We start from the raw sequence: 24,416 nt of genomic DNA, 5'->3' as shown, positions 1-24,416 counted from the left end.
TGAGAGTTTACTATTCCCTTGAGCGACCTGTTGTCACTTATGGATCAGAAACATGGACAATGACAGAAGCAGACAGTAACAGCCTTAGGGCATCTGAAAGGAAAATCTCATGAAAAATCTGTGAGCCTGTGAGAGAGGCAGAAGGTTGGACAGTGATATACAATCATGAAATACAAGAGGGAAAGATATAGTGAAATGTATCAAATCTCAAAGAATACGTTGATTAGGACATATAGAGAGGATCACGGAAGACAGGATGCCCAAACGAATAATGAATGCCAGATTGTATTCCACCAGAGGAAAGGCAGACCAAAAGCTAGATGGATGGACAATGTGCTGGCTGACCTTGCCAAGATGGGGATCCATGGATGGAAGAAAAAAGCTGAGAACGGAGAGATATGGAGGAAGATTGTTGAGGTGGTAAAGGTCCACCAAGGGCTGTAGTGCTGAAGAAGAAGGAAAAGAAGATGGTGTTTCCTGATGTGAGCAAAAATCTTAAGTACTAACATCAACATCTTTTGTAATGAACTGTTTTTAGATGTAGAAAGCAAGCCAAATAGTATGTGTGTTTCATTAACACCATTGATATTTTATTTCAATAAAGCATAACATTGGGTTACAAAAATATGCATTTCCCTGGAGTCACAAGATAGATTTAAAATACCTTCACGGATTTCAGAAATAACCTCAGAAAAAAGTGGGCCTCTTGAAATAAGTGTATAAGGTGGGGGAAGAAATGTGTAAAGCAACACTGTAGGTGACTACCAATAAAATGTTGGTTCTACTATGTTCGTTATTTTCGGTTACTACCCACTGTGTTGTATCTATTCATTTATGGGTATTTTACAATTTTTCTTTCGAGTGATATATGAGTACATAAATGTACAAATTGTCAGCAACTGACACAATTTTCCTATCATCATCCATCCTTTCAAATATATAAATGAACTTTGAAGTGTCAGAATGTACTAGAACAAATAAAATGTCTATAAAATGCCACACTGTACAACATACTTGCAGTGAGACAGTTGCAATTCCTGAAATCTATCACCTCTCTCTCTCTGGCCTGCTGAGGAGCACCGCAGTCCTGGGTCCACAGATAAATCGATAGAGGTACTCAAGGTACCCTCCGCCATGCACCGTCGGGTGACTTGTGGAGTAAGGATGTAAATACCATGAAAATCCACTGCATTATGCCACACACAAACAGATGCTGCCTGTGGGCAGGTCAGTGAGACTAGATCCAACAGGCAGTGCCTGGACAATAGTGGGAAACGATGGGCTTCAGATCGGCAGGCCTAACCCATTAGAGATACGTGCGGAAATGGCCTGCAGTTTTGGTCCATTGCAGAAATCAACTCCTGTGGCCAACTATTCATAATCCACAGGTGCCATGTTGATAAAATGAGACCACGGTGATCAGTGCATGCAACAGATAATTTGTTCAAATATTCTGAGAATCAACAATAATGAGGATAGGTAGCAACTCGCCGTAAAGATGATTGCTGAGCCACAGACAGGCACATAGAAAAGACAATTACACTCTCACAGTTAAATTTTCACCCGTAACTCTTGTCAGAAAACACATACATTCACACAATCACTCAGACACAACTCATGCATACGACAGCTGTCTCTGGCCGCTGCATTTACAATATTTGAGAATCAGATCCAATGACAGATCCTTATGCGTCCCTGCCTCTTGTCAGCAGCTGCTAGGCTAGCACCAGGAAGTGGTGGCAGCACTGACTGCAAGATGAGGGGAGTGATAGGAAGGAGAGAAGCAGTAGTAATGAGGGAGTAGGGAAGTGGCACACGTACTCAGCTGCACCCAGCCAACAACAATGCATGACACCTCAGTAAACAAATCGTTTCATCTACCAAGACAAAAACAAGATTTTTCCAGCATTTTTTCCCCAAATTTCCCTGAGTTGGTTGACTTGTTTGAAATTCCGTAATTTCCATAACCTGTGGCAACCCTGTACATTAAGTTGGAAGATCATGGTTTGTAAAACATGCAGGTCCTTTCCACCTAAATTATTTACATTCTGCCAGAACTTTTCTTACCAATATGATGAAATGATTTTCTGCCAGCAAGACAGTCATGTTAAAGTCTGAAAGAATCAAGCTACAAATTATCCCAAGTATTCAAAAGCCTGGAAATGCTTTTCTGATAAAAGGTGAAGTATGTATGGCATAAAACCATTTATTGCAGATCTTGGAGGGAAACTGCACTGATTTTATTCCACCAGCATGAAGCACAGTACCTACAGTTTGTCATCTGTGACAAAATTCCTTTTAAGAAAACACGTCCACTTGCAACATAAAAGAATGGACTGTTGTTATCACCATATTAAAACCGAAATCACATTTGCGTACCAGGTGAGAGCATGAAGAATTCCTGTAATAATGAGTTATATACAGTAATGAACACCAAATAAAATGAGAATGAATGTTCAACATCCGTCATTATAAATGAAACTATAGTAATGTTGGGCAACGATGATGGGAGGAAATAATCGGACGTGGCCTTGTCAAAGGAGCACTCTCAACACTTTCTCAAGGTGATTTAGAATCAACTTTAGGCATAATGGAAGGAAAGAGTTTGTACTATGATAATCTTCAATGAATCCAATGACATTACCACATGACACTTCACTCAATACTGCCCACTTACATTCTTTTGCAAAGATTCACTTCAGGTTAACATGCTGGGAGAAGGAAGATAGATAGATGATTTTTTCGAAATTAAGGGGAAAAAAGGAAGGAAGATTAGGGTTTACTGTCACATTGAGAGGAAAGTCATTAGAGCTGAGTACATGCCCACATTGGTGAAGTAAACCTGCTAATGCCACTCCAAAAAGAACCATTCTAGTATTTGTCTTTAGCAATTTACAGAGATCACAGAGAACAAATCTGAAGCCTGTTCTTTTTGGAAACCACAAAGAAACTTGGTGCTCTCCTTTTTAAGGAAGAACCAGTCAATTCAATCTTTGAAGAGCTGTTCCACAGTGCATTTAAAAAGTCCTATCTTCATATCAGCTTCACCACGTTTGTTCTCTTGCACACAAACGAAAACCACATGGACCTAAAGTGGTGTAAACAGATGTAAGTCACATAGCATTGCATTTTTTGTACTTTAGGCCTATATAATATGCATCAGCTTACTCTGAGACTTGTCCATTAACTAATGTAGGTTTCCTGAATTTGCCTTGCAGTATTACTTTTCGATCATGAGACGAGTGTTCAATACGGCGCAAATGTAAAGCTCAAACTCCCACCCAAATGATCACATTCTTTCTCTCTAACCTACACTTCCAGCAATGACACAGATCAGCCTTTCACAAAAACCAAAATTTCAGGTATGGTGCAGGGTTCCATTATCACACTCTAGCCCTAACAGGAATGTAAGGCCCAAATTACTGAAATTTCTTACTTTTGTCATGGCTTGATTTGTTACATAATTGCAAGTACTTACTTTTATTTAATTAATAACCTTTATTATTTATCGTTTTCACAGTAAGACACATTATAATTAAAATTAAAGTCATGAGTGAATACCAAACATTAAAAATGAAATAAAATAAAATCTGCTCAAATGAAATTTACAGATCTCCTGTGAAACACTGTAAGCACAAGTGGGAGCTCTGTATAAAACAAAAGAGGAAGCAGGAAAGACAGAACAAATAGTGCAATAATTGTGTTAATCAATACAAAGGATGTCGCTGCATATGGTCCAAAAGAATAATATTTACATGTAAACACAACTCATTTGCATAATGTATGGCAGAAGAGAATGAGTGACCGCACTGAATCTGGAACTTCACACACTTATTGTTCACTAGCACAGTCAAATAGATTGGAAATATCAAATTAACCCACACAATTGTGCATTCATTAGTTTATAATTGTTTGTGTTAAAAATGTGTTTTCAACAGTTCCACTATTTCAGAAGAAATAGCCCTGTCTTGTACCAAATATGTGTAGCGATGTAAATAATATTTCTCACTAATCTTCTGTCACATCATGAAGCTATAAATAACAACATATCAAATCAAAATTTACAACACTAAACAGTCAAATGTATATTTCAATATGTCTCTACAAAAACATTAGTTACCAGTGACAAAAATGCTACTTGCTGAAACAGTACAAAAGATCTAACAGTCTTGGTACAATATCTCCACACTTGCCATTGAGTTTTGTATGTGCATAGCTGTCTCCCCTTGTCTTGCCAATATTTATAATTGCAATACGTCTCTCCAGCTCAGCAGCTTGCAGGACAATTCTAAACCCCGAGAAAACAGAAAGTGATGAGCCTAGTACTAGTAAGGAGTCAGAATCTTCCACAATACTTTTTACAGTTTCTACACGCATTCTTGGAACATTTTCACCGAAAAATATGATGTCTGGTTTAAGTATGCCTCCGCATGATGGGCATTCTGGGACTCGTAAATTTTCTGCTTCAGCCTGCAAGGTAACAATTAGAATAAAAGTTCCATCGTTAATAAAAGATAAAAATTACTGTCGACAAGTTTTTGAAACTTTCTGTCATTAGCTTTGAAAGACACAAAGATGGTTATCATCTCACCTGAGTCAGTTCAACATCACCATCTGGTCGTATCACTTTCGTGGAAGCTTTCATATTTGGATTCATTTGTTGAAGAATTTCCTGGAATGTGTTTCTACTGACATTATAGTCACAGTATAGGCAAATTACTCTATATGCCGTGCCATGGAGTTCAACAACATTATTACTTCCGGCTTTCGTATGAAGGCCATCTACGTTCTGAGTAACAACCCAACCAATTTTCTGGTGTATTACCTCCAAATCACGTAGAGCGTAGTGCGTAGCATTGGGCGAAAATGACGAAAATCTGGGCCACCCAATGAAGTTGCGAGCCCAATACCTTTTACGAACTTCAGCACTTTTCAAGAAGTCTTGAAACTGGACGGGTCTCGAAGATGAGCGAGCGTATAAGCCAACATTTTCCGAGCGATAATCAGGAATGCCGCTTTCCGTCGATACTCCTGCTCCAGTAAGCACAGCAATCTTCTGCGACGTCTCAATGAATGTAACAAGTTTGCTAAAATCTTCCACACTGACTGGATTGTGCTTTGGCACGAACGCAGAACTACAGCTACGGGAAACAGAATTCTGACACTTCACCATTCTATCTGCAAATTTCGTTCTCAAAGGCCACATGTTTATAAACAATGTCGAGCGGGTCACACTAACTTGCACACAATAACAAACGGTTATAGTTACGTCACAGTTACTTCACGAATAGTTTCAGTGCGTTACGGGAATCGATATTTCATGTCATAAAAAGAAATAATTACATAATAATCAATTATTCACTATTAACGCGGGCAGTGTCACTTTTCTTCAACATGTAAGTTCGAAAACACAATCAGTTGGTGTCTCCAGCTTCTTTACGTTGCTGAATCATTTCTCGGAGGTTATTCTCGCTGTCTTTCAAATTCCTTTCCAAATACATTTTATTGTTTTCCAGCTGTTTAATTTTCTGGGAGTAGCTTTCATGTTTCTTGTCCAACGACGTTTTAATTTCATTTACATCAGTCAAGACGAACATTCTACCCACTCCTTGATACATTTTTGTATCGGGTGGCATGCTGCTAAGTTCCTTTCCTGTGAGCTGCGTGTGTCTCATACCTTGCTTCAGAACTTCTATCCTGGCATCTGCAACTTTCAGCTGCTGCGTTGTTTCCAGCATTTTTTGTTGCAATTCCTTAAATGCTTTCTTTAATTCTAAATCCACCGTCTTCGACATTTTATAAGTAGGTACCTTACCGCACAATGAACCTGCCCCTACAAACCCAGCCTAAACTGTCTACTCTAGTGTCTAAGCAAAGATGACGCCCACAGAAATATTGGAGGCGTAAAATTGTGAAACAAATGTAAACACCTTTCTCATTTGCTTCGCTGAAATTTTAGATTGATAATTATACTGTAACTTAGATCTTTTAAAACAAGTCGTAAACAAATACGAGGCAACCGAATTTCTTATTAATTAATCAGCTGAAACAACTGAGCCTCGCTCCCTGGCAGAGAATCGTCGAAGCAGAGAATCGTATTTTCCGTCACCTTTGCTTTGTGTGATTTACTGTGTATAGTAATTGTCATATGTTCTCACAGAAAGGGCCTGATTGTAATTTATTGTAAAATGTATGGCAATTATCATCAGGAACCAGACTATCCAGCTGCGCTATCGCATTTATCTCACTTGGATGCAGAACAACTGAAAGAACTGCTAAACGATGATGAGAAATTTGAAGATATGATGAAAGACATTAAACAGGTTAGTTAATAACGCTTACCTGCTGCAAAGTGCAACGATACAAGAAGGAAGGGAATATATCTTTAGCTAATTCATGAGGAAACAGATATTTCTGTTTTGTGTACTCATGGAGCTTCTTTGATGTCGTATGTACTACCTATACACTAGGCTCACAATGATGGCCTTAGTTCCTTTCATTACGTAGACTGGAAATATGCAAAAAAGAAATAATAAAAAGTCACGATGACATCTTTAGCAGAGAAAAACATCAGAAAATCCCCAATGTTTTCTGCAGTACTCAAAGTTCGCTCTTAAGGAGATGTGGTCATTGGTTTTTGGTTGAGAGTGACACCTTGAAAGTTAATGGCCTTCGCAAGAAATTGAAAAATATTCTGTTTATGCGCTGTTTACTGTATTATTCTGGAACGTTATCTAGTCAAAATAATCAAAAATCCATTTCTCTAACTATATATCAGACTCATATTTGTAAGACGAGCATAGGCCGCAATAAAATACTAAAATTCCTTAAAAATAGTTGTAAACAAGGAAGAGAGGTCCCCATCCTCATTTATCTGCATAAACTCTAGATCTTTTCTTCTGAAAAGCAGCTATCGGTCTCTCTTATCATTCTTAAACGATTGCTGTTGTGATGAATATACGAGTGTACTTCCAACAAGGTGTTAAACCGTAATTTTGTTTAACAGATTATAGTTTCTTTTGTGTATATCTGTATCGAGGATTTCCTCAAAGGTGTAGAACATGTCAGTTGGTGAGGGAGACCTCAGCTATCTATGAGTACGTTAAAACCTTTTACTTGATAGCCATTACTGGTTTTGGGCAACTATGTTCATCTTCAGATGACTACAGCTGTGTATATGGTATGGTCCATGTCTTCAGCAAATGTCTGTTCTTGAACTACTATTCTTCCTTCTTGGGAGGAAGGATAATAGATCCTTCATGATTGTTCCTAAACAATACAACCAAACAGTGATGTAGATTTTTGTAAGTTTGTTGAGAAGTTCAAGGACATAAAAAGTGAAAAGAGATTTCCTTCTGAACTATCACTGAACTGTTATAGGTATTTTACCTTGATTGCATGTAGGAGGAAAGAGAAAAATAAGTCTCACCAACTAGGCCTATGTGGCTTTCACATTAGTGAAACCTGAATGGATGTAGAATTCTTTTGAAAGATCTCTACTTTGGCACAGAAAGAGCCTTTTTGTATGCATCTTGGAGATCCACTTCAAAGTATCAGACATTCCACTGCTAAAACGCTGTTGCTGTATGTTTATAGTTACAAAATGTAGCCCATGTCTCTGCACATATCACTGCAAGCCGTTGGCATCTCTGTTCACGAGTCCCAAAGACCAGTAGCTCTCTGCCACTCTATAAACATATTCGCCAATTGCCACTTAGTTTGCTGATCAAACAGCTTCCCCCATCCATTTATCCTTTAAGAGGACCGTATTTGTGGTTTCACATGATCCTGCGACAGGAGTAGAGTGAAAGAAAAGCTCATTCTAACAGTAGAGAGCAGTTTCTCAAACAGAAGGTGAGTACCGCATTTCAGCACTGGTAGCTCCCTGTTATCTATCTTTTGCATTATGTCACAGATTCTACTGAATGTGGAAGCCAGCACTATCCCTGCTTAGTTACTCTTCTATCCGGCTCTAGCTACCAGAAGGACTTGTTTCACATACCAAGCCCATTATATGGGTGATAATTGGAATACACAGTGTAGTGACCTAGCTATATTCTAGTACAAAGGTTGTGGTAGTTGACAATGTAACTACTCTTATCAATAATGGTGCTGCCATCTCTTTAAGTCTTATGGTGGATGCAGAAGCTATTAAACAATCAGTGATGGGTAGGCATCATAGTGGGATTGCAGGTGCAGGCCAGTGACACAAAACATCACAGCAATTTAGTTCGCAATGTCAAAGGCATGTTGATCTAATAAAATAAGCAAAGAAGGCTGTGATAAATTCCTAAATCCATTAGTCGTTTTTCAAAGATCACAACAGTATGGGGGTCAATCAGGAAAATATTTGTTAAATGTAGCCAAACATCAGTCACATCTATATGAAATAATAAAGACATTTTAATTTATCCATCAGATATGTGAAAAAAGGGGTGCTTACATATTATTTGCATACCTTCAAATAATTACAAGGAAGTTCCTTTACTAGGCAAGAACTGATGGAATGGGGCATCTTAATCTCTGCCCTACTACTAGGCAAGAATATCATCACATTGGGGGGGGGGGGGGGGGGCGGACCACACGGGGAGTGGTCTGTGAAATACAGAAAGAAATTGAACTGTGCAAATTCTGTAGGTAGTACATTTTATAGTTATTCGGAAATAGAGAGGCTTGCTCAGGATAGAGTAGCATGGAGAGCTACATCAAACAGTTCTTCAGACTGAAGACAACAGCAAAGTAATCATCATCGTCAACACCACTTCATTAGTGAATGGGAAATATGCAGAATAAATTATTTCCTTCACTTTTAAATTGCCTGTAGCAGTAACCATGCATACTGAAAATGTAGAGAAACCAAGGAACATCGTTGATTCTAGGCAATGGGTTTGCCCATTAAGTTGTGATCTAGCTGTAATCCCAAAAAGTAACACTTTTTACATCTTCTGTTTTACAAAATTGTTAAGGCTTTCGTGGCCACTTGTTGACAAACTGCCTTTTGGCTTCTGTCTCGGGTTCTTCGGCCGACGTTCATCTAATGATTTTTCTGACGTTTCGCCAGCACGAGTGGCTGGCATTGTCAAAGCTTCACCCTCCATTGCCGGTGGTGAACTGGAGGCGAGCTCGCGGCCGCAGACTATATGTACCTGGCGCGCCAACGTCCGAGGGCTTCTCCGCGGTCATTTCCGGTGCGGTTCTCCTCTTGCTACCTGCGATGGTCGTTCGCTGCAGTACGGGAAGCCAGGATCCGTTTACCTTAAGGCTTTCCTCTTTCTTGTTGAAACTGTTCGCGTGTTTTTGGATTTCTACGTCAGAAAAATCATTAGATGAACGTCGGCCGAAGAACCCGAGACAGAAGCCAATAGGCAGTTTGTCATCTTCTGTTTTGTTGTTTAAGAAATCTGTTTTTATAGTGTGAGGTGTTCTATGAAAAGTACTGAGCTAGATGTACATCTACATCTAGTCTTATCAAAAGTCAATGAGAACTGATTTGCCTTAAACCAGCTGTTGATGTTTTTGTGCATTTCATCAGCTACATTTCCAGTAAGGGAACTTGCACAATCTTTCATTTTTGTCTGCTGCCTAAATTACAAAACTTACATCTTCTGAAACTGTAAATATAAGGTCAAAAAATGTCAGAAACAGAGGGCCCAAAATCAAACCTTGTGGTAGAAAGTCTGATTACTTCAAATTCTGACTGCTTGTTGATATGTGATTGACATTGAATAGAAATAACCGAATGTGCTATACCAGCAGTCAGCTTTGACCCATTATGTCATCAACTTGGGAAAGACAGCCTGTCACCTGTGCCATTATGGTAACAATAACATATTCAGTACAATTAACAAAATTAAAACAATTTAATCATAAAAGTGTGAAAAAGGACATGAAACTAATGGGTGCTCTTAGCATTTATTTTCCGAATATGGGTTTGATGACCCCGGGGTTCCTGAGCTGTGGCTGGTAAGCGCCGTCAGTCCCATGTCGTCATAAGCTGTGGGCATGCTTCACCTGCTACTGTATGGTGCAGCAGTGGAATATTGTATGTCAAAGGGAATGGGGATCTTGGCTTGACTGCCCGGGTTACGAGGATGCTAAAAACCTTTATTAAAAAAACGTCAATCTCAAGGTATGCTGTGCATTGATAAGATGCATGGCTGCTGAGGTGAAACAGTCATTAGTGGGCAACCTCCGGGGAATGTGTCGCACCTCAGTTGTATAAGGGTTACCTAGGCACGCGAGGCTCTGTCTATGGGGACTTTTATTTCTCTAGCTGCTCGTGGGACCGAGATGGATCCTTGTAGTTTTCTCTTCCCACTCCCTTTGGAATGGGTGGGCCACTGGTAGGTACCAACACCCAATCAAGTAAGAGGGCTTGTGTAGCCAGTTCTTCAGACTCAGGGAAATGTAAGAATCCTAGCGGCTTTAGTAACACAATGTATGCTGCTGGTCAGATGATGCTTTTTTGGTTTAAAGGAAAGAGAAAAGTTTTGAAAAGGTGTCACCTTTTTACATTCAAAAGGGATTAGAGGGGATTCAGGTACTTCAAAATCTGTTAAGTGGTTACAAAACGGGACAATGTTGGTGGAACCTTAAGTTCCTAACAAGTGACAAACCTGCAGAAGGCGAAACCCCTTGGGGAATATGCCACTGAGACTGAGCTTCACACCACATTAAAGTACAGTAAAGGCGTTGTGACATGCAGTGTCCTGGTGGACATACCTAAAGAAGACGTGAAAGCTGAATGGGCCCAAAAAGACAGTGTCGATGTACAGAATATTATGAAAAGGACGGAAGGTGATGTGATTAAATCCAACTCATTCATCTTCACTTTTAATAGCACAAAACTCCCAGAACAGGTTAAGGTGGGTTTTCTTTGCTTAACCATGTGGCCCTATGTCCCTAACCTAATGCGCAGTTTTAAGGGAAACTGGAACACCCTATCCCGACAGTGTCAAATTTAGTGACTTGGTTTCCCTGTATTACAGAAACCACTGTAGCCATTGACATGAAACTTTTACAGGACATCAAACTGTATGTTCTGAGTCTACTGAACTACAATAATTGCATTTCAGCCACTGCTTTTGGAAATACAGTTTTTTAATTACACGGTTAAAATTGTGTATACTTTTTTGTATGTTATCCTAAATAATTTTAATTATACTGAACTTTATGTTCTTCTTTTAGTTCAGTAGACTCAAGATACGTATGTTATTACTGCCTGAGTATTTGAATACTCTACTCGAAGTGGTTTCTGAGATTTATGGAAAAATGCAACAGAAAATGTAAATTTTCAGGAATGGCTTCTAAAGTTTCAAAAGACTGTAACTCACTTAATATATGCTTAATTTTTTATTGTTAGTCACTCAGAAGCACCCTGCACCATATTGTATATTATCCTCTTGATCTTTTTCCAAGTTTTTTCTTCTTTCTGGACTCCGTAGTGACCAACTGTGCTGCTCACTGTGCTTTATCACTGCGAACCTTGTCCACCTGTTCAAGTTGTCTGATGCAGTTTTCTCCAGGATTAATTCCCATATGCTGTAGCACTTTCATCCTACCAGTGCTGCCAGAATTAAAAGCAATAACGGCATCACTTTAGTCTTCATTCAAACAAAAACATTTTTTGCCAGGCAAGTCCGAGTCTGACTGTGCAGACACTGTAGTAATTCAGGATTTGCCAGAACTCTGTAAATAGGTTCTATGATATCCATGACTGCTGCTGCGATGGAATGTTTATGGCTGTATGCACTGTTTGAGTACTGGGTATTGTGGTAATTGCACCATGAATCAGGTCCAGGAGGGCAAAGGTGCTGTACTGGTTTTTCATCAGTTGACAGTCTGTGGAAGAAGGTAGCCCATACTGCCTGCTTCATTTTCAACAAATTCTCAGTATTCTTTTATATGGCCATCCCGTAATACTGCTGTAGTTCATCAGTCATTTTGTCTGTCATCCTGTCTCTTATGGCCTTACCATCAGAAAGTTTCTTGTCTCTCAAACTTTGTTTAAACTTCCTCAACCTGGTGCCCATCCTCTTCTGGACTTGACCAACACATTCCAGTTTTGAGATAATCTTCTCACCATAAGACTGAGTGGCTACAGCACTGTTATATGCTAGCACGAGTCTTCATCACGTAAGAATTTAGATCAACTAAAAATTTCAGCAGCTGCAGAGACCTCCATACCACCACTTGTTCCTTCATAATTTCTGTCACGGATATGCCCTTCTTCATTCCCTGATTTATACTTATAACAATGTTTGGTTAAAATCTAGAAATCTATTACCTTTCCAGTATCCACATTGGTGATTGTAGCAACAGAATTCTTAGAACTGTAGCCGTGCTTATGCCAAATGCCATCAGAGGCTACTGGTACATCAGTCATACCATCATTTATTTCAACAGCTTTGTTTGCAGCATCCTTGATTGACTCACATGTACCGAGCGAGGTGGCGCAGTGGTTAGCACACTGGACTCGCATTCGGGAGGACGATGGTTCAATCCCGTCTCCATCCATCCTGATTTAGGTTTTCCGTGATTTCCTTAAATCGTTTCAGGCAAATGCCGGGATGGTTCCTTTGAAAGGGCACGGCTGATTTCCTTCCCAATCCTTCCCTAACCCGAGCTTGCGCTCCGTCTCTAATGACCTTGTTGTCGACGGGACGTTAAACACTAACCACCACCACCACCACCACCACCACCACCACCGACTCACATGCAACAGATTCCACAGCAGCTCCAATAAATCCTGCATACTTTTCAATTTTACAAGGTGGGCGTGGCATATTCATCATGCCATACATTGTTTCTGCTGCAGTGAGTCCTTTGCCAAGCAAGATGTGTGAGACAGGCGAAATACCCTCAGACTTCAAGAAGAATATAATAATTCCAATCCCAATGAAAGCATGTGTTGACAGATGTAAAAATTACCGAACTATCAGTTTAATAAGTCACGGCTGCAAAATACTAACACGAATTCTTTACAGACGAATGGAAAAACTAGTAGAAGCCGACCTAGGGGAAGATCAGTTTGGATTTCGTAGAAATATTGGAACACGTGAGGCAATACTGACTCTACGACTTATCTTAGAAGAAAGATTAAGGAAAGGCAAACCTACGTTTCTAGCATTTGTAGACTTAGAGAAAGCTTTTGACAATGTTGACTGGAATACTCTCTTTCAAATTCTGAAGGTGGCAGGGGTAAAATACAGGGAGCGAAAAGCTATTTACAATTTGTATAGAAACCAGATGGCAGTAATAAGAGTCGAGGGGTATGAAAGGGAAGCAGTGGTTGGGAAGGGAGTGAGACAGGGTTGTAGCCTCTCCGCGATGCTATTCAATCTGTATATTGAGCAAGCAGTAAAGGAAACAAAAGAAAAATTTGGAGTAGGTATTAAAATCCATGGAGAAGAAATAAAAACTTAGAAAAAATAAAAACTTTGAGGTTCGCCGATGACATTGTAATTCTGTCTGAGACAGCAAAGGACTTGGAAGAGCAGTTGAACGGAATGGATAGTGTCTTGAAAGGAGGATATAAGATGAACATCAACAAAAGCAAAACAAGGATAATGGAATGTAGTCAAATTAAGTCGGGTGATGCAGAGGAATTAGATTAGGAAATGAGACACTTAAAGTAGTAAAGGAGTTCTGCTATTTGGGGAGCAAAATAACTGATGGTGATGGTCGAAGTAGAGAGGGTATAAAATGTAGACTGGCAATGGCAAGGAAAGCATTTCTGAAGAAGAGAAATTTGTTAACATCGAGTATAGGTTTATGTGTCAGGGAGTCGTTTCTGAAAGTATTTGTATGGAGTGTAGCCATGTATGGAAGTGAAACATAGACGATAAATAGTTTGGACAAGAAGAGAATAGAAGCTTTCGAAATGTGGTGCTACAGAAGAATGCTGAAGATTAGATGGGTAGATCACATAACTAATGAGGAAGTATTGAATAGGATTGGGGAGAAGACGAGTTTGTGGCACAACTTGACTAGAAGAAGGGATCGGTTGGTAGGACATGTTCTGAGGCATCAATGTATCACCAGTTTAGTATTGGAGGGCAGCGTGGAGGGTAAAAATCGTAGAGGGAGACCAAGAGATGAATACACCAAGCAGATTCAGAAGGATGTAGGTTGCAGTAGGTACTGGGAGATGAAGAAGCTTGCACAGGATAGGGTTGCATGGAGAGCTGCATCAAACCAGTGTCAGGACTGAAGACCACAACAACAACAACGAGGATCACTTTCAGCGCAGATGATCCACACGAAGCGTGACTTGTGTATTACCATCATTGTGGAAAATCTTTCTCCTGCAGCATATCCTATGTCTGTAAATCTTGTTCACCAAACAGGTTGGGACACGGATACCTAGAATACACATGGCCATAATTAGGAACCAGACAGCGGGGCACTGTAAGCAGTGACATCACAGGCGAGTCTGACTGCACTGCGTACCTGAAAACAGTCAGGATTTATTGTTATATCAACATCCCAAATATTGGCAGCATTGAGAAGCGGCATAATGTTTATGCATCTGCACGCCCATTCCTTTTACGCCGTCTCAACACTATCCATCTTCATGGCATCCGTTTGGCCACGCGAGTGACTTTTACACCAGCCTGGTTGAGAGTCTGTATGCTGAAGCTGCTGAACTACCACTATCCTACTGCCGTGACTTTCTTCTCAGCAGGTATGCATGCCATTTGTCTGCCGTGCATGGCCACCCCTCCTATGTCTCTTCTGTTGATGATTCCTTAGATCATCAGTATGGGGCTCGTCCCATACTGCCCTTAAATGCTAGCACTTTAGGCCTACCACTCTTATATGGAAGGGAGAAGCCACTTGTGGCAAATGTGGTAAGGCTGCCCAAGAAGTAGTTAGATGTTCATCTCCTGCAAAGTGTGTGAACCACTCTGGGGCTCGCTCTGTCTGGAGTAGGGACTGCTGTGTCTTCCTTGAAGAACGAAAGATACGAGAGATGAAAACCACAAGATGGATCCCCTACAGCAATGCCAAAAAGATTTATAAGAACTTGTAGCCCCCAATGCTTGATACGTCCTTTGCTTCAGTTGTTAAACAGTGAGTACAGAAAATTGATGCTGCTACAAACATGGAAGTTGCTTGTGTTAGCACTAGTACCTGCATTTATCAGTATACTTGTGCTGCTGCTGTTACTTCACAGTCTATGCTTCCTCCCAAAACATCAGACACGGCCGTTGTTGCTGACATTGCGGAGCTCCCCGCTCCTTCAAATGTTCAGTTTGGTCCACCGTCCAGTGCTGCCACTACCACTACCACTGCCACGGTTGTGGCCCAGAAGCCAACCCAGGGCAGAAAATCAAAACGCCCCAAGACTGAACCTCCACCCATTATGGGCTCCCCTCCCTGAGGGAAAGATGGGGTGAAAGTGCAATACCCATGATAAATTGCTTCCATTTTTCAGTGGAACATTAATGAGAGTTCACGACATATGTGGGAGAACTAAAACTGCTAGCACAGGAACATCCCGTTTGCCTGTGTTTACAAGACATGCATTTTAAAGCCATTGACACCCCTGTGCTAGGTGTATATACCCTTCACAAAAAGGATGACATGACTGGGGAAAGGGCCAAGGGAGGGGTCACTGTGATTGTCAATAACATGCTCCAAAACTCTGCTCTTTTCGTAGCTACTGACCTGTAAGCAGTTGCTGTTTGAAATTCATCTTTGTCAGAGGATCACTGTTTGTTCATTATATCTCCCTGCACAAGATGTAATACACTCTGGGGCTCTCACAGATCGTATGGAACAGCTCCCATGACCATTTCTCCTCCTGGGAGACTTCAGTGCCCATCATGTCTTGCAGGACTCCACACCTGCTCTTGGGGTCAGATTTTTGAGAGCCTCATGACGTCTCACGAGCGATCCAACATGCACTGACTTGTCCATCCCAGAGTCCTAGGTCATCTTAGTTGGAGAGTTGTACCTTGGTGGACAGAGGTGTGCCATTTCTGCAATATGGGACAGGCGTGCTGCTCTTCAGTGGTTTAAATGGCACCCAATAGCAGACAACCTCATAATCTTTAGAGTCGCTAGAACCAAGGCTCGATGCTTAATTAAGGAGAGCAAGAAAAGGTGCTGGACTCTGTCAACTGTTCCACTCCTCCTATGAAGGTATGGGAAGTCATCCGGAGCATTTCCGGTAAACAAAGTCATTTAACAATAGCAGTAGTGCTGAAATGGGTATCTCCAAGCAATGCCCTGAGCCGCCATTCAGATGCTGGCAGAACATTTTGCAAAAACTGCAAATTTGAGCAGTTTTGCCAGCATTTTGCCACTGCCGTGCAACTGTAGAGAGAAGCAAGTTGGACTTCAGATCCAACAGCTCTTAATTCTAAAACTCCCTTCCTGCATGAGGGAGCTGGAATCGAATGTTTTAATTTGATATGGCAGACAGGTTACTCCTCCAACTCACGGGGAGAGGCAATTTTGATACCTGTTCTCAAACCAAGAAAGGACTGGTCGGGCCCCAGTAGTTACCGGAGTATTGCCTTATTGAGCTGTGTAGGAAAGAACCTGGCGCGAATCTTTAGCTGTCATTTGATCTGGTTGTTAGAGACCAGGCAGCTCCTTAGCCACCCTCAGAGTCGGTTCCAAAGTTTACGGTCCACTGCTGACCACCTGACCCTGCTAGAGATGGCTATTTGACAGTCTTACCTACATAAACATCACTGTATTGGCATATTCTTTGATATCAGTGTGGCGTATGACATTACTTGGGGACACGGTATTCTCTCAGGGTAGTGTTTTAAGTATTACCCTCTTTGCCCTAAACAGTATCACATCTACGATAAGGAGTCCTGTACAATGCTCTTTATTTGTGGATAATTTTGTTATTTTCTGTTCCTCCTCCAGTGCTCCAATTTACAGTGCAGCAGTTGGAGGAGTGGGCTGCAAAGATGGGTTTTCAGTTTTCTGGAGAGGAGAGAGAGAGAGAGAGAGAGAGAGAGAGTGTGTGTGTGTGTGTGTGTGTGTGTGTGTGTGTGTGTTCGTTTGTTCATTTTGATCATTCTTGTCACATTTTTAATTTACTTGCCGTGTATATGAGGGACATCATTCTACATGTTACAAGACCCTGTGATGTTCCTGGACCTGTTGTGGTTATCACATCTGAGAGACCTGAAAACTAGAACTTGGAAGGCATTGGATATCATCAATTGCCTTAGCCATAGGTCTTGGGCAGCAGACAGATCACATCTGCTACAGTTTTATAGGGTTTTTGTGCATTCATGCCTAGGTTATGGCTGCACGGTGTATAGGTCAGTGAGACTGTGTTACCTTAAGATTATTGACACTATCCACTGTGGGGGATTAGGCTAGGCAGATGCTTGCAGGACCAGCTCCATAACTGGGGAAACTGTCACACACCATCTGGCTGTAGTTCCTCGTCATGCATCAGGCTGTAAGTGCCTTGCAGTTCTGAATTCCCCTACATGCCATACTGTTGCTCATCCAACTCCGGGATGCATTTTCTCCAATTGCCTTTTGGGATGCTCATGCAGCGTGTGCTGGAGTCATTTGGTGTGGAACACATACAGCCACAAATCCAGGGTTTTAATTGTCTGCCACCATGGTTACTGCAGAGCCCAGGATGATTTTAGATTTAGTGCAGTACAGGAGAGGTTGCACTCGTGCATTTGTTTTTAATACTTTATTTTCTGTTCTTTTAACAAAGCACCACAATTCTACAACCATCTTTACAGATAAGTCAAAACAGGGGGACTCCATTTGTTGCTTTGTTGTTTTCCCTGATTGTGTTCTTGAGATTCACCTGCCTTGAGATTTTACTTTATTCAATACTGAGCTGTGTGCGATCTCGTGGGCACTAGAACAGATGAGATGGCCTCCAAGTTCTAAATTCCTTGTCTGTTCCGACTCTGAGTGTCCTTCACTCTGTGCAGTGTTTGTTCGCAGCAGGTAAAGTAGTCCAGAATATCGAGGACGTCGTCCTTCATCTACGATGGCTACAAAAGGAGGTGTTTTTCTGCTGGGTGCCAGGGCACATGGTATTGCAAGGAATGAAAGGGAGGATGTAGCAGCGAAGGAGGCATGTAGTGATCCTCAGTTGTTTCACTGTGCTATCCCACTTTATGCTATCACCTCGCTGTTGAGGTACAGAGTTATGTGTTGATGGGAAGTCGAGTGGCTGGAAGTGACTGATTATCAGTTGTCTGTAGTAAAGCCCACTATAGTCCAGGAGCCAGATACAAATTCGGTCAATTATTTCTTCTCGAGCAAAACTTCGTGAAATGCATTAGGGATTTATAATATGAATACTTGCGACCGTCAGCTGCGACTCCATGGGTGGGGCGGGCATTGGCAGCCTCCCATGCATGGAGAAACTAAGTTTTTTAGTCACTTACTCCCGTTTGAAAATTTGTCAGATTATAGTTTACCTAATATTTTGAAGGAAAAACAAAGTCAGCTGACCATAATGTGGTGGATTATACTTCAACTAGCTGCTTGAACTTTAAAAAAAATTATATTTTCAATGATTTCCTCTCAACTAAAAATTTACCTGGTGATCATTTATATGCTACTATGAATGAAAATTAATGTCAGCTTGCTGTATGTCAGTGGAAAGTTTGTCAGCTGGTACCTTGAAAGGTGTAACGCAGCAGCATCTATTACTTACTGAATCTTACCAGATGACGACTTTTCCCTTGACTTACAGCTAGCTGATTTTTTTTTCATTATTTACTAAAGCATGTTAACAATCGTCTTATAAATTTTCATCCGCGAGGAAATCACATTTCTTAAGTTATTCAGTAGTATGCTTGATTTGAGTGTTTTGATAACAAATATGAAGTTTAATAATGGAGGAAATGTTGGTATAAGTAAATTAATTAATGAATAATTTATTGCAGCATATTTTTAATTAATTAACTTTTATTTCAATGAATTGGTTAGGAATAATAATGGCAATTAATCATATTCACTCTCGCTTTGGCTTGAGTTGATTTCATCTCTCTCTGATTCATTGCCAGAGCTGCTGTCAGAGTTACATGTGATCATGTCTTCATCATCATCATCATCATCATCATCATCATCTGTGAAAAGATGAAAAGAAAAATTCTTAGTACATGTGTATAGTAAAACGTGATCATATGAAAAAATGAAAATATGAAAAAAGAATTGATATGTTTTCCAAGCTGAATGGTTCTCTCTTCAATTGACGTAAGTTTTTTGGAACAATGCAACTGTAGCGTTGTTTGTTTCTTAACCGATTAAGGCCATACATCTGACAAGCAAACTCTTGAATTTTGCCAAATAAATCTTCCCTGTTTATCGATGGCTCTGACATTTGTACAAAACACTCCGTAAAAGCTTCAGATTTTGACATTATCGAAAATGGACGCTTCTTGCCTTTTCAAAAAAATGCAGGATTGTAATCACATCATGTAAATGCATGGAATGCAGTCAGTGCTGCACTCAAATTCAGTCGCAAAGTTGAGTGACATTGATGAACCTCATATGTTTTCCAACACCGACTTCCATAAAACATTGACATGTTGTGAAACATGAGCCATATTAGCTAACATTATAACCAACACATCAGTGTCAGAACAACGAATCGTTAGGTTAGTATTAAAATCAATTTGCCAAGCGTGAAAATTCATTTTTGTGTCTGCTTCTTAATGAGCTGGACACGAAAATGCGTTCTCTACAGTTCTTACAACTTTTCTATCAGTGACCATGTATCTATAACAAGCATCCATATTTAAAAAAATAGTTTTGTTGCTCATGTATGGTGCCATATGATCTTGTTCCCAATTTTCAATAAAGAACTGAATAAGAGCTTCCTTGAAATGAATATTTTTCAGCTCAGCTTTTTTCGTACTTGATCAGGACCATCGATACGAAAGTTAGCTTGCTCCATACCTCGAAGTTTGTGTTCGGTATCTTTGATCGATGAAAATATGTACTGATCAAAAGCAATGATGATAATCTTAGCTGTGTTTGCACAAATCATCTGTAAAACTTTTTGTGAAATATTCCCAGCGCTTAAAGATACGTCTTTCATTTGATGTAACATGAAATATTCATCGTATATTATGATATCAGTACTTTGAGGTGGTTTGGATTGTTTTTGCTTCTCTAATAAAGTCATCAATGCTGACGTGGGTGTTTTGCAGATAGTGCCGTCAAGGTGGCAGAGAGATAATGGCACTGGTGTTAACATGTATGGAAGAACTTTATCCAAATCAAGCTGTTTCTTCAAAGAGATTTGAAGCAGTTGCCCAAATAAGTAATGCTGCATTCGAAGTTCCATTTCCCCTCAGCCAACTTTTTTTTTTTTTTTTTCGTCATGTTAACAAAAGTATGGCTCCTGACTTTTAGAATAGCCTGCTCAAAATTGTTTAGATCTGTAACGCAACCAAGTTGAAATCCTCACGTCTTTTACTGCCTTCTTCTTCAATATTTAGTAAAAAATTCTCATGTTCGGGTGCTGCTTCACCAGTAGAAATATTGTATAAAAATCATTTATCTAAATTCTCATCAAATGGTTTGATATTATGATTAATACCGTTGCTGAATCTTTACAGATGCTCAGTACTTTTTTTTTCCCCCAGCTATTTTTAAGATCTGCTGTCACATCTTGCACAGTGCTTAGTCCAGTTTCTTGCATTGTATAAGTAATAATTGTTGAACGAACGATATGACGACGACACCATTGTTGCCTAGCTGAGATTGAATTGGTAATATGAGAAATTCCAGTCAGCTTATTGGCAGCATCAGTGTTAATTGTTTTCTCAAGAGTGAGGTCAGTAGATTGTTTTGAAAAAGGTTTTTTGGCCCGCTTTATACCGAATGATCCCTTCTCAAAATACTCACGTAAGCCTGGATGAGTCTTGTCAACTTTCATTAAATTATCAAGGTACTTTACTAAATAATGCGCATAATTTGTTTGTTTGAAAATAAAGTACAAATTATTTTCGATAAAGCCATTTTAAACATTTCGTTGTTACTGGTACGGATGTTCGTAGTAAGCATTAAATAGTAATCGATCACTCTTACATGTATCATGTAATAATGCGCTGTCTTACCGTTCATTCAGCGTGTTGCAGTGAAGGTTCACGCTCCTGTTTTTAGAAACCGTAACAAATAGATTTGCAACTCATCGGGTAAATTTATTTTTTCTTGATGAATAAAGCATTCAAAATGTAACATTTTTCAGTGCTAACGTAATCATAGGATGTAAATGCTTACATCTGTTAAAATGTACTGCTGCCAGTAATGAATCCGTTGACTGATCCGTTGGCGAGTAATTCTTCATTTACCATGATGGTTGACAAACCGCAATTATCTACGAATTTACCTACTGCCTTGAAGTACGCCGTCATAATATGAAATACTGCAAGATGAATGAATAAATTGTCAAAAGTGTTGGCTTCTGTTTTTGATCTTTAGCGCAATTTTTGCAATAACAAGATAGTAAGTTACTTCAGTGTACCTTTGCTCGCACTCAAGAGCCACCTTTTGACTTCGAATCATAGTCTCATAAGTCGTATCTTTGTTCGTTGGTGATGCATTGATCATTGTTAAATAACAAATAATGTGCTTGGGAGATCGATCTTCATGCAATAAACTATTATAACCAACCCACATTGGTGTGTCTGATAATTGCAAATAGTGCGAAAGCATCCATGCAGAATCAATAGGTTGTACTGATTGAAGATTTATGGTGTTTAATTGTAATGATGCATCAGATGGCAGCATACTTTCTATAGGTCTCGGTTTTTTGTTGAACTAATGTTGTTCTGGAGTAACAATATCAAAACACCGTCTGTGTTTGCGAGATTGGGATGCCGACACATTATCCACATTGATATCTGTGTCTACTTCACTGATGTTACTACCTTCAATATCGTGATCTTGCTGTACATTATTGTCCTCAACTACTGCTTCACCAATGACATAATTTTCCATCTGGAGATCTTGCTGTACATTATTGTCCTCAACTACTGCTTCACTGATGACATCATTTTCCATCTGAAGATCTTGCTGTACATTATCGTCCTCAACTACTGCTTCATTGCCAAGACTACTCACAATTTGAAAATCTTGCTGTACATTTTCGTTATTAACTGCTTCTTCACTGACGATATTGTTTTCAGTTTGAAAAATTATACCTACAGTATCGTGGAGCATATCTTTGCCAGTGGTAGTTTCTACGAAATGATCATACTTGTCAAATGCAACTCCAGTATACACGTGAGATGTTCATAAAATACCTTCTGGACAAATTTCGGAAAGCTCATAGGAAGTGAATTTTGCCTCAGTCTCAAGGCCTTCCAACGTACTGTAGCTACAGCAATGACTGTACCGATTAACAATATTAATAATTTTTTTGCTGGCGGTTAAACTCTTCAAAGTCACGCCAAAACAAATGTTTTGATAATTTAATTTGACCATTAAAAACAGCATAAATTACATCTTCAGAAAATGATTTGGCTAGCCTTGTTGTTCTTTTGTTTTCTCTCCATCGATAATTTTCTATAAAAATTAATTAATATTTCTGGAATTTCGCTTTCACCGTCTATTAAGTTTTTATGTTTTAATCTGATTCGGTAACTTCTGACATTTAACTCGATGTATTTCTTCATGTAGAATACGTGCAGCGGCATCTAAAATATTTTGCTTTTCCACTTCATTTTGGATCATAATCCCTTTGAAAGGTTCTTCAAGAATTTGGCCTTTAAAGGAGATTACGCTAATTTTTTCGGAAATTTCTTTAATAATCTTTCTTTTAAATGATATGGTTTGAAACTGTAATTTGAAACATCTTGATGATTATTTTTCAAGTGTTCAATAAACATATAATTTAAAAATTTTAAGAAGAAAGACTGATCTTGTAGGATAATATTTTCCTTGACATATTTTTCAACAGCTTCATAGGCTTGTGCTCGGATATTTTGTGTAAAATGCCATTCCGGGATACTCTGCAAATCACATTTAAGTGCCTGGCAGAGTGTTCATTGAACCACATTCACAATTCTCTATTATTCCAATCTCGTATAGCGCTTGGAAAGAATGAACACCTATATCTTTCCGTACGAGCTCTGATTTCCCTTATTTTATCGTGGTGATCATTCCGCCCTATGTAGGTCGGTGTCATCAAAATATTTTCACATTCGGAGGAGAAAGTTGGCGATTGGAATTTCATGGGAGGATTACGTCGCAATGAAAAATGCCTTTCTTTTAATGATTTCCAGCCCAAATCCTGTATCATTTCTGTGACAATCTCTCCAATATTTCACAATAATACAAAACATGCTGCCTTTCTTTGAACTTTTTCGATGTACTCCATCAGTCCTATCTTGTAAGGATCCCACACCGCGCAGCAGTATTCCAAAAGACGGACAAGTGTAGTGCAGGCAGTCTCCTTAGTAGGTCTGTTACATTTTCTAAGTGCCTTGCCAATAAAACGCAGTCTTTGGTTAGCCTTCCCCACAACATTTTCTGTGTGTTTCTTCCAATTTAAGTTGATCATAATTGTAATACCTAGGTATTTAGTTGAATTTACGGCTTTTAGATTAGACTGATTTATCGTCTAATTGAAGTTTAATGAGTTCCTTTTAGCACTTATGTGGATGACCTCATACTTTTCATTATTTAGGACCAACTGCCACTTTTCACACCTTTCAGATATTTTTTCTAAGTCGTTTTGCAGTTTGTTTTGATGACTTTATTAGTCGATAAATGATAGCGTCATCTGCAAACAACCGAAGACGGCTGCTCAGATTGTCTCCCAAATCGTTTATATAGATAAGGAACAGCAAAGGGCCTATAACACTACCTTGAGGAATGCCAGAAATCACTTCTGCTTCATTGGCAGACAGAGTATTACCGGTGTGTGTAAGTCCACTTGATCCTGTAACTTAGATTATTATTACTTTTCATTATACAGCGCACATATACACATACTACTTTACTAAAAAGTGTGTATAGTGTATACATGCTTAGTTTAGAAGGAGTCTATAGTGTAATTTCGTAGTTCAAAACTATAGTAATAGCGATATTGTACATGAGGCAAATAATATATTACTAAATTATACTTTTTCTTACATTAAATTTATATTCGAAATAATTTAAGGAAATTATATCCAATCCATATATGCACGGTAATGTTGAAGAAGGTTTGTCTTCTGTTGTCGTTTTTCGTTTCCTATATTTTGGTGGCAAAGCTGTATACCATCGAGCCTGCATCTCGTGGTCGTGCGGTAGCGTTCTCGCTTCCCACGCCCGGGTTCCCGGGTTCAATTCCCGGCGGGGTCAGGGATTTTCTCTGCCTCGTGATGGCTGGGTGTTGTGTGCTGTCCTTAGGTTAGTTAGGTTTAAGTAGCTCTAAGTTCTAGGGGACTGATGACTGTAGATGT

General features: G+C 39.6%; 3 protein-coding genes across 3 annotated transcripts in view; 1 reads left to right on the top strand and 2 right to left on the bottom strand.

Moving 5' to 3' along the window:
* Nucleotides 1-3,474: 3,474 nt before the first annotated feature.
* On the bottom strand, nt 3,475-5,206 carry LOC126100677 (NAD-dependent protein deacylase Sirt4). Its single transcript, XM_049911295.1, has 2 exons — nt 4,592-5,206; nt 3,475-4,470 (listed from the first exon to the last, which is right to left on the bottom strand). Exons 1-2 carry the CDS (start codon nt 5,204-5,206, stop codon nt 4,135-4,137), a joined length of 951 nt encoding a protein of 316 aa, XP_049767252.1. The 3' UTR covers nt 3,475-4,134.
* Nucleotides 5,207-5,407: 201 nt separating this feature from the next.
* Nucleotides 5,408-5,950, bottom strand: LOC126100682 (prefoldin subunit 1). Its single transcript, XM_049911299.1, has one exon. It carries the CDS (start codon nt 5,793-5,795, stop codon nt 5,415-5,417), a length of 381 nt encoding a protein of 126 aa, XP_049767256.1. The 5' UTR covers nt 5,796-5,950; the 3' UTR covers nt 5,408-5,414.
* Nucleotides 5,951-6,066: 116 nt separating this feature from the next.
* The window catches only part of LOC126100679 (vacuolar protein sorting-associated protein 37B), a 64,320-nt gene continuing 45,970 nt past the window's right edge, over nt 6,067-24,416 (top strand). Inside the window, exon 1 of the mRNA XM_049911297.1 lies at nt 6,067-6,323. Coding sequence (XP_049767254.1) covers nt 6,189-6,323 — 135 coding nt within the window. The 5' untranslated portion in view covers nt 6,067-6,188. The remainder of the gene's footprint in view (nt 6,324-24,416) is intronic.

The sequence above is a fragment of the Schistocerca cancellata genome, chromosome 9 (genome assembly GCF_023864275.1).
Source record: "Schistocerca cancellata isolate TAMUIC-IGC-003103 chromosome 9, iqSchCanc2.1, whole genome shotgun sequence".
NCBI lineage: Eukaryota > Metazoa > Arthropoda > Insecta > Orthoptera > Acrididae > Schistocerca > Schistocerca cancellata.
The sequence above is the reverse complement of the archived record's forward strand: the minus strand, read 5'-3'. Positions and strand labels throughout refer to the sequence as shown.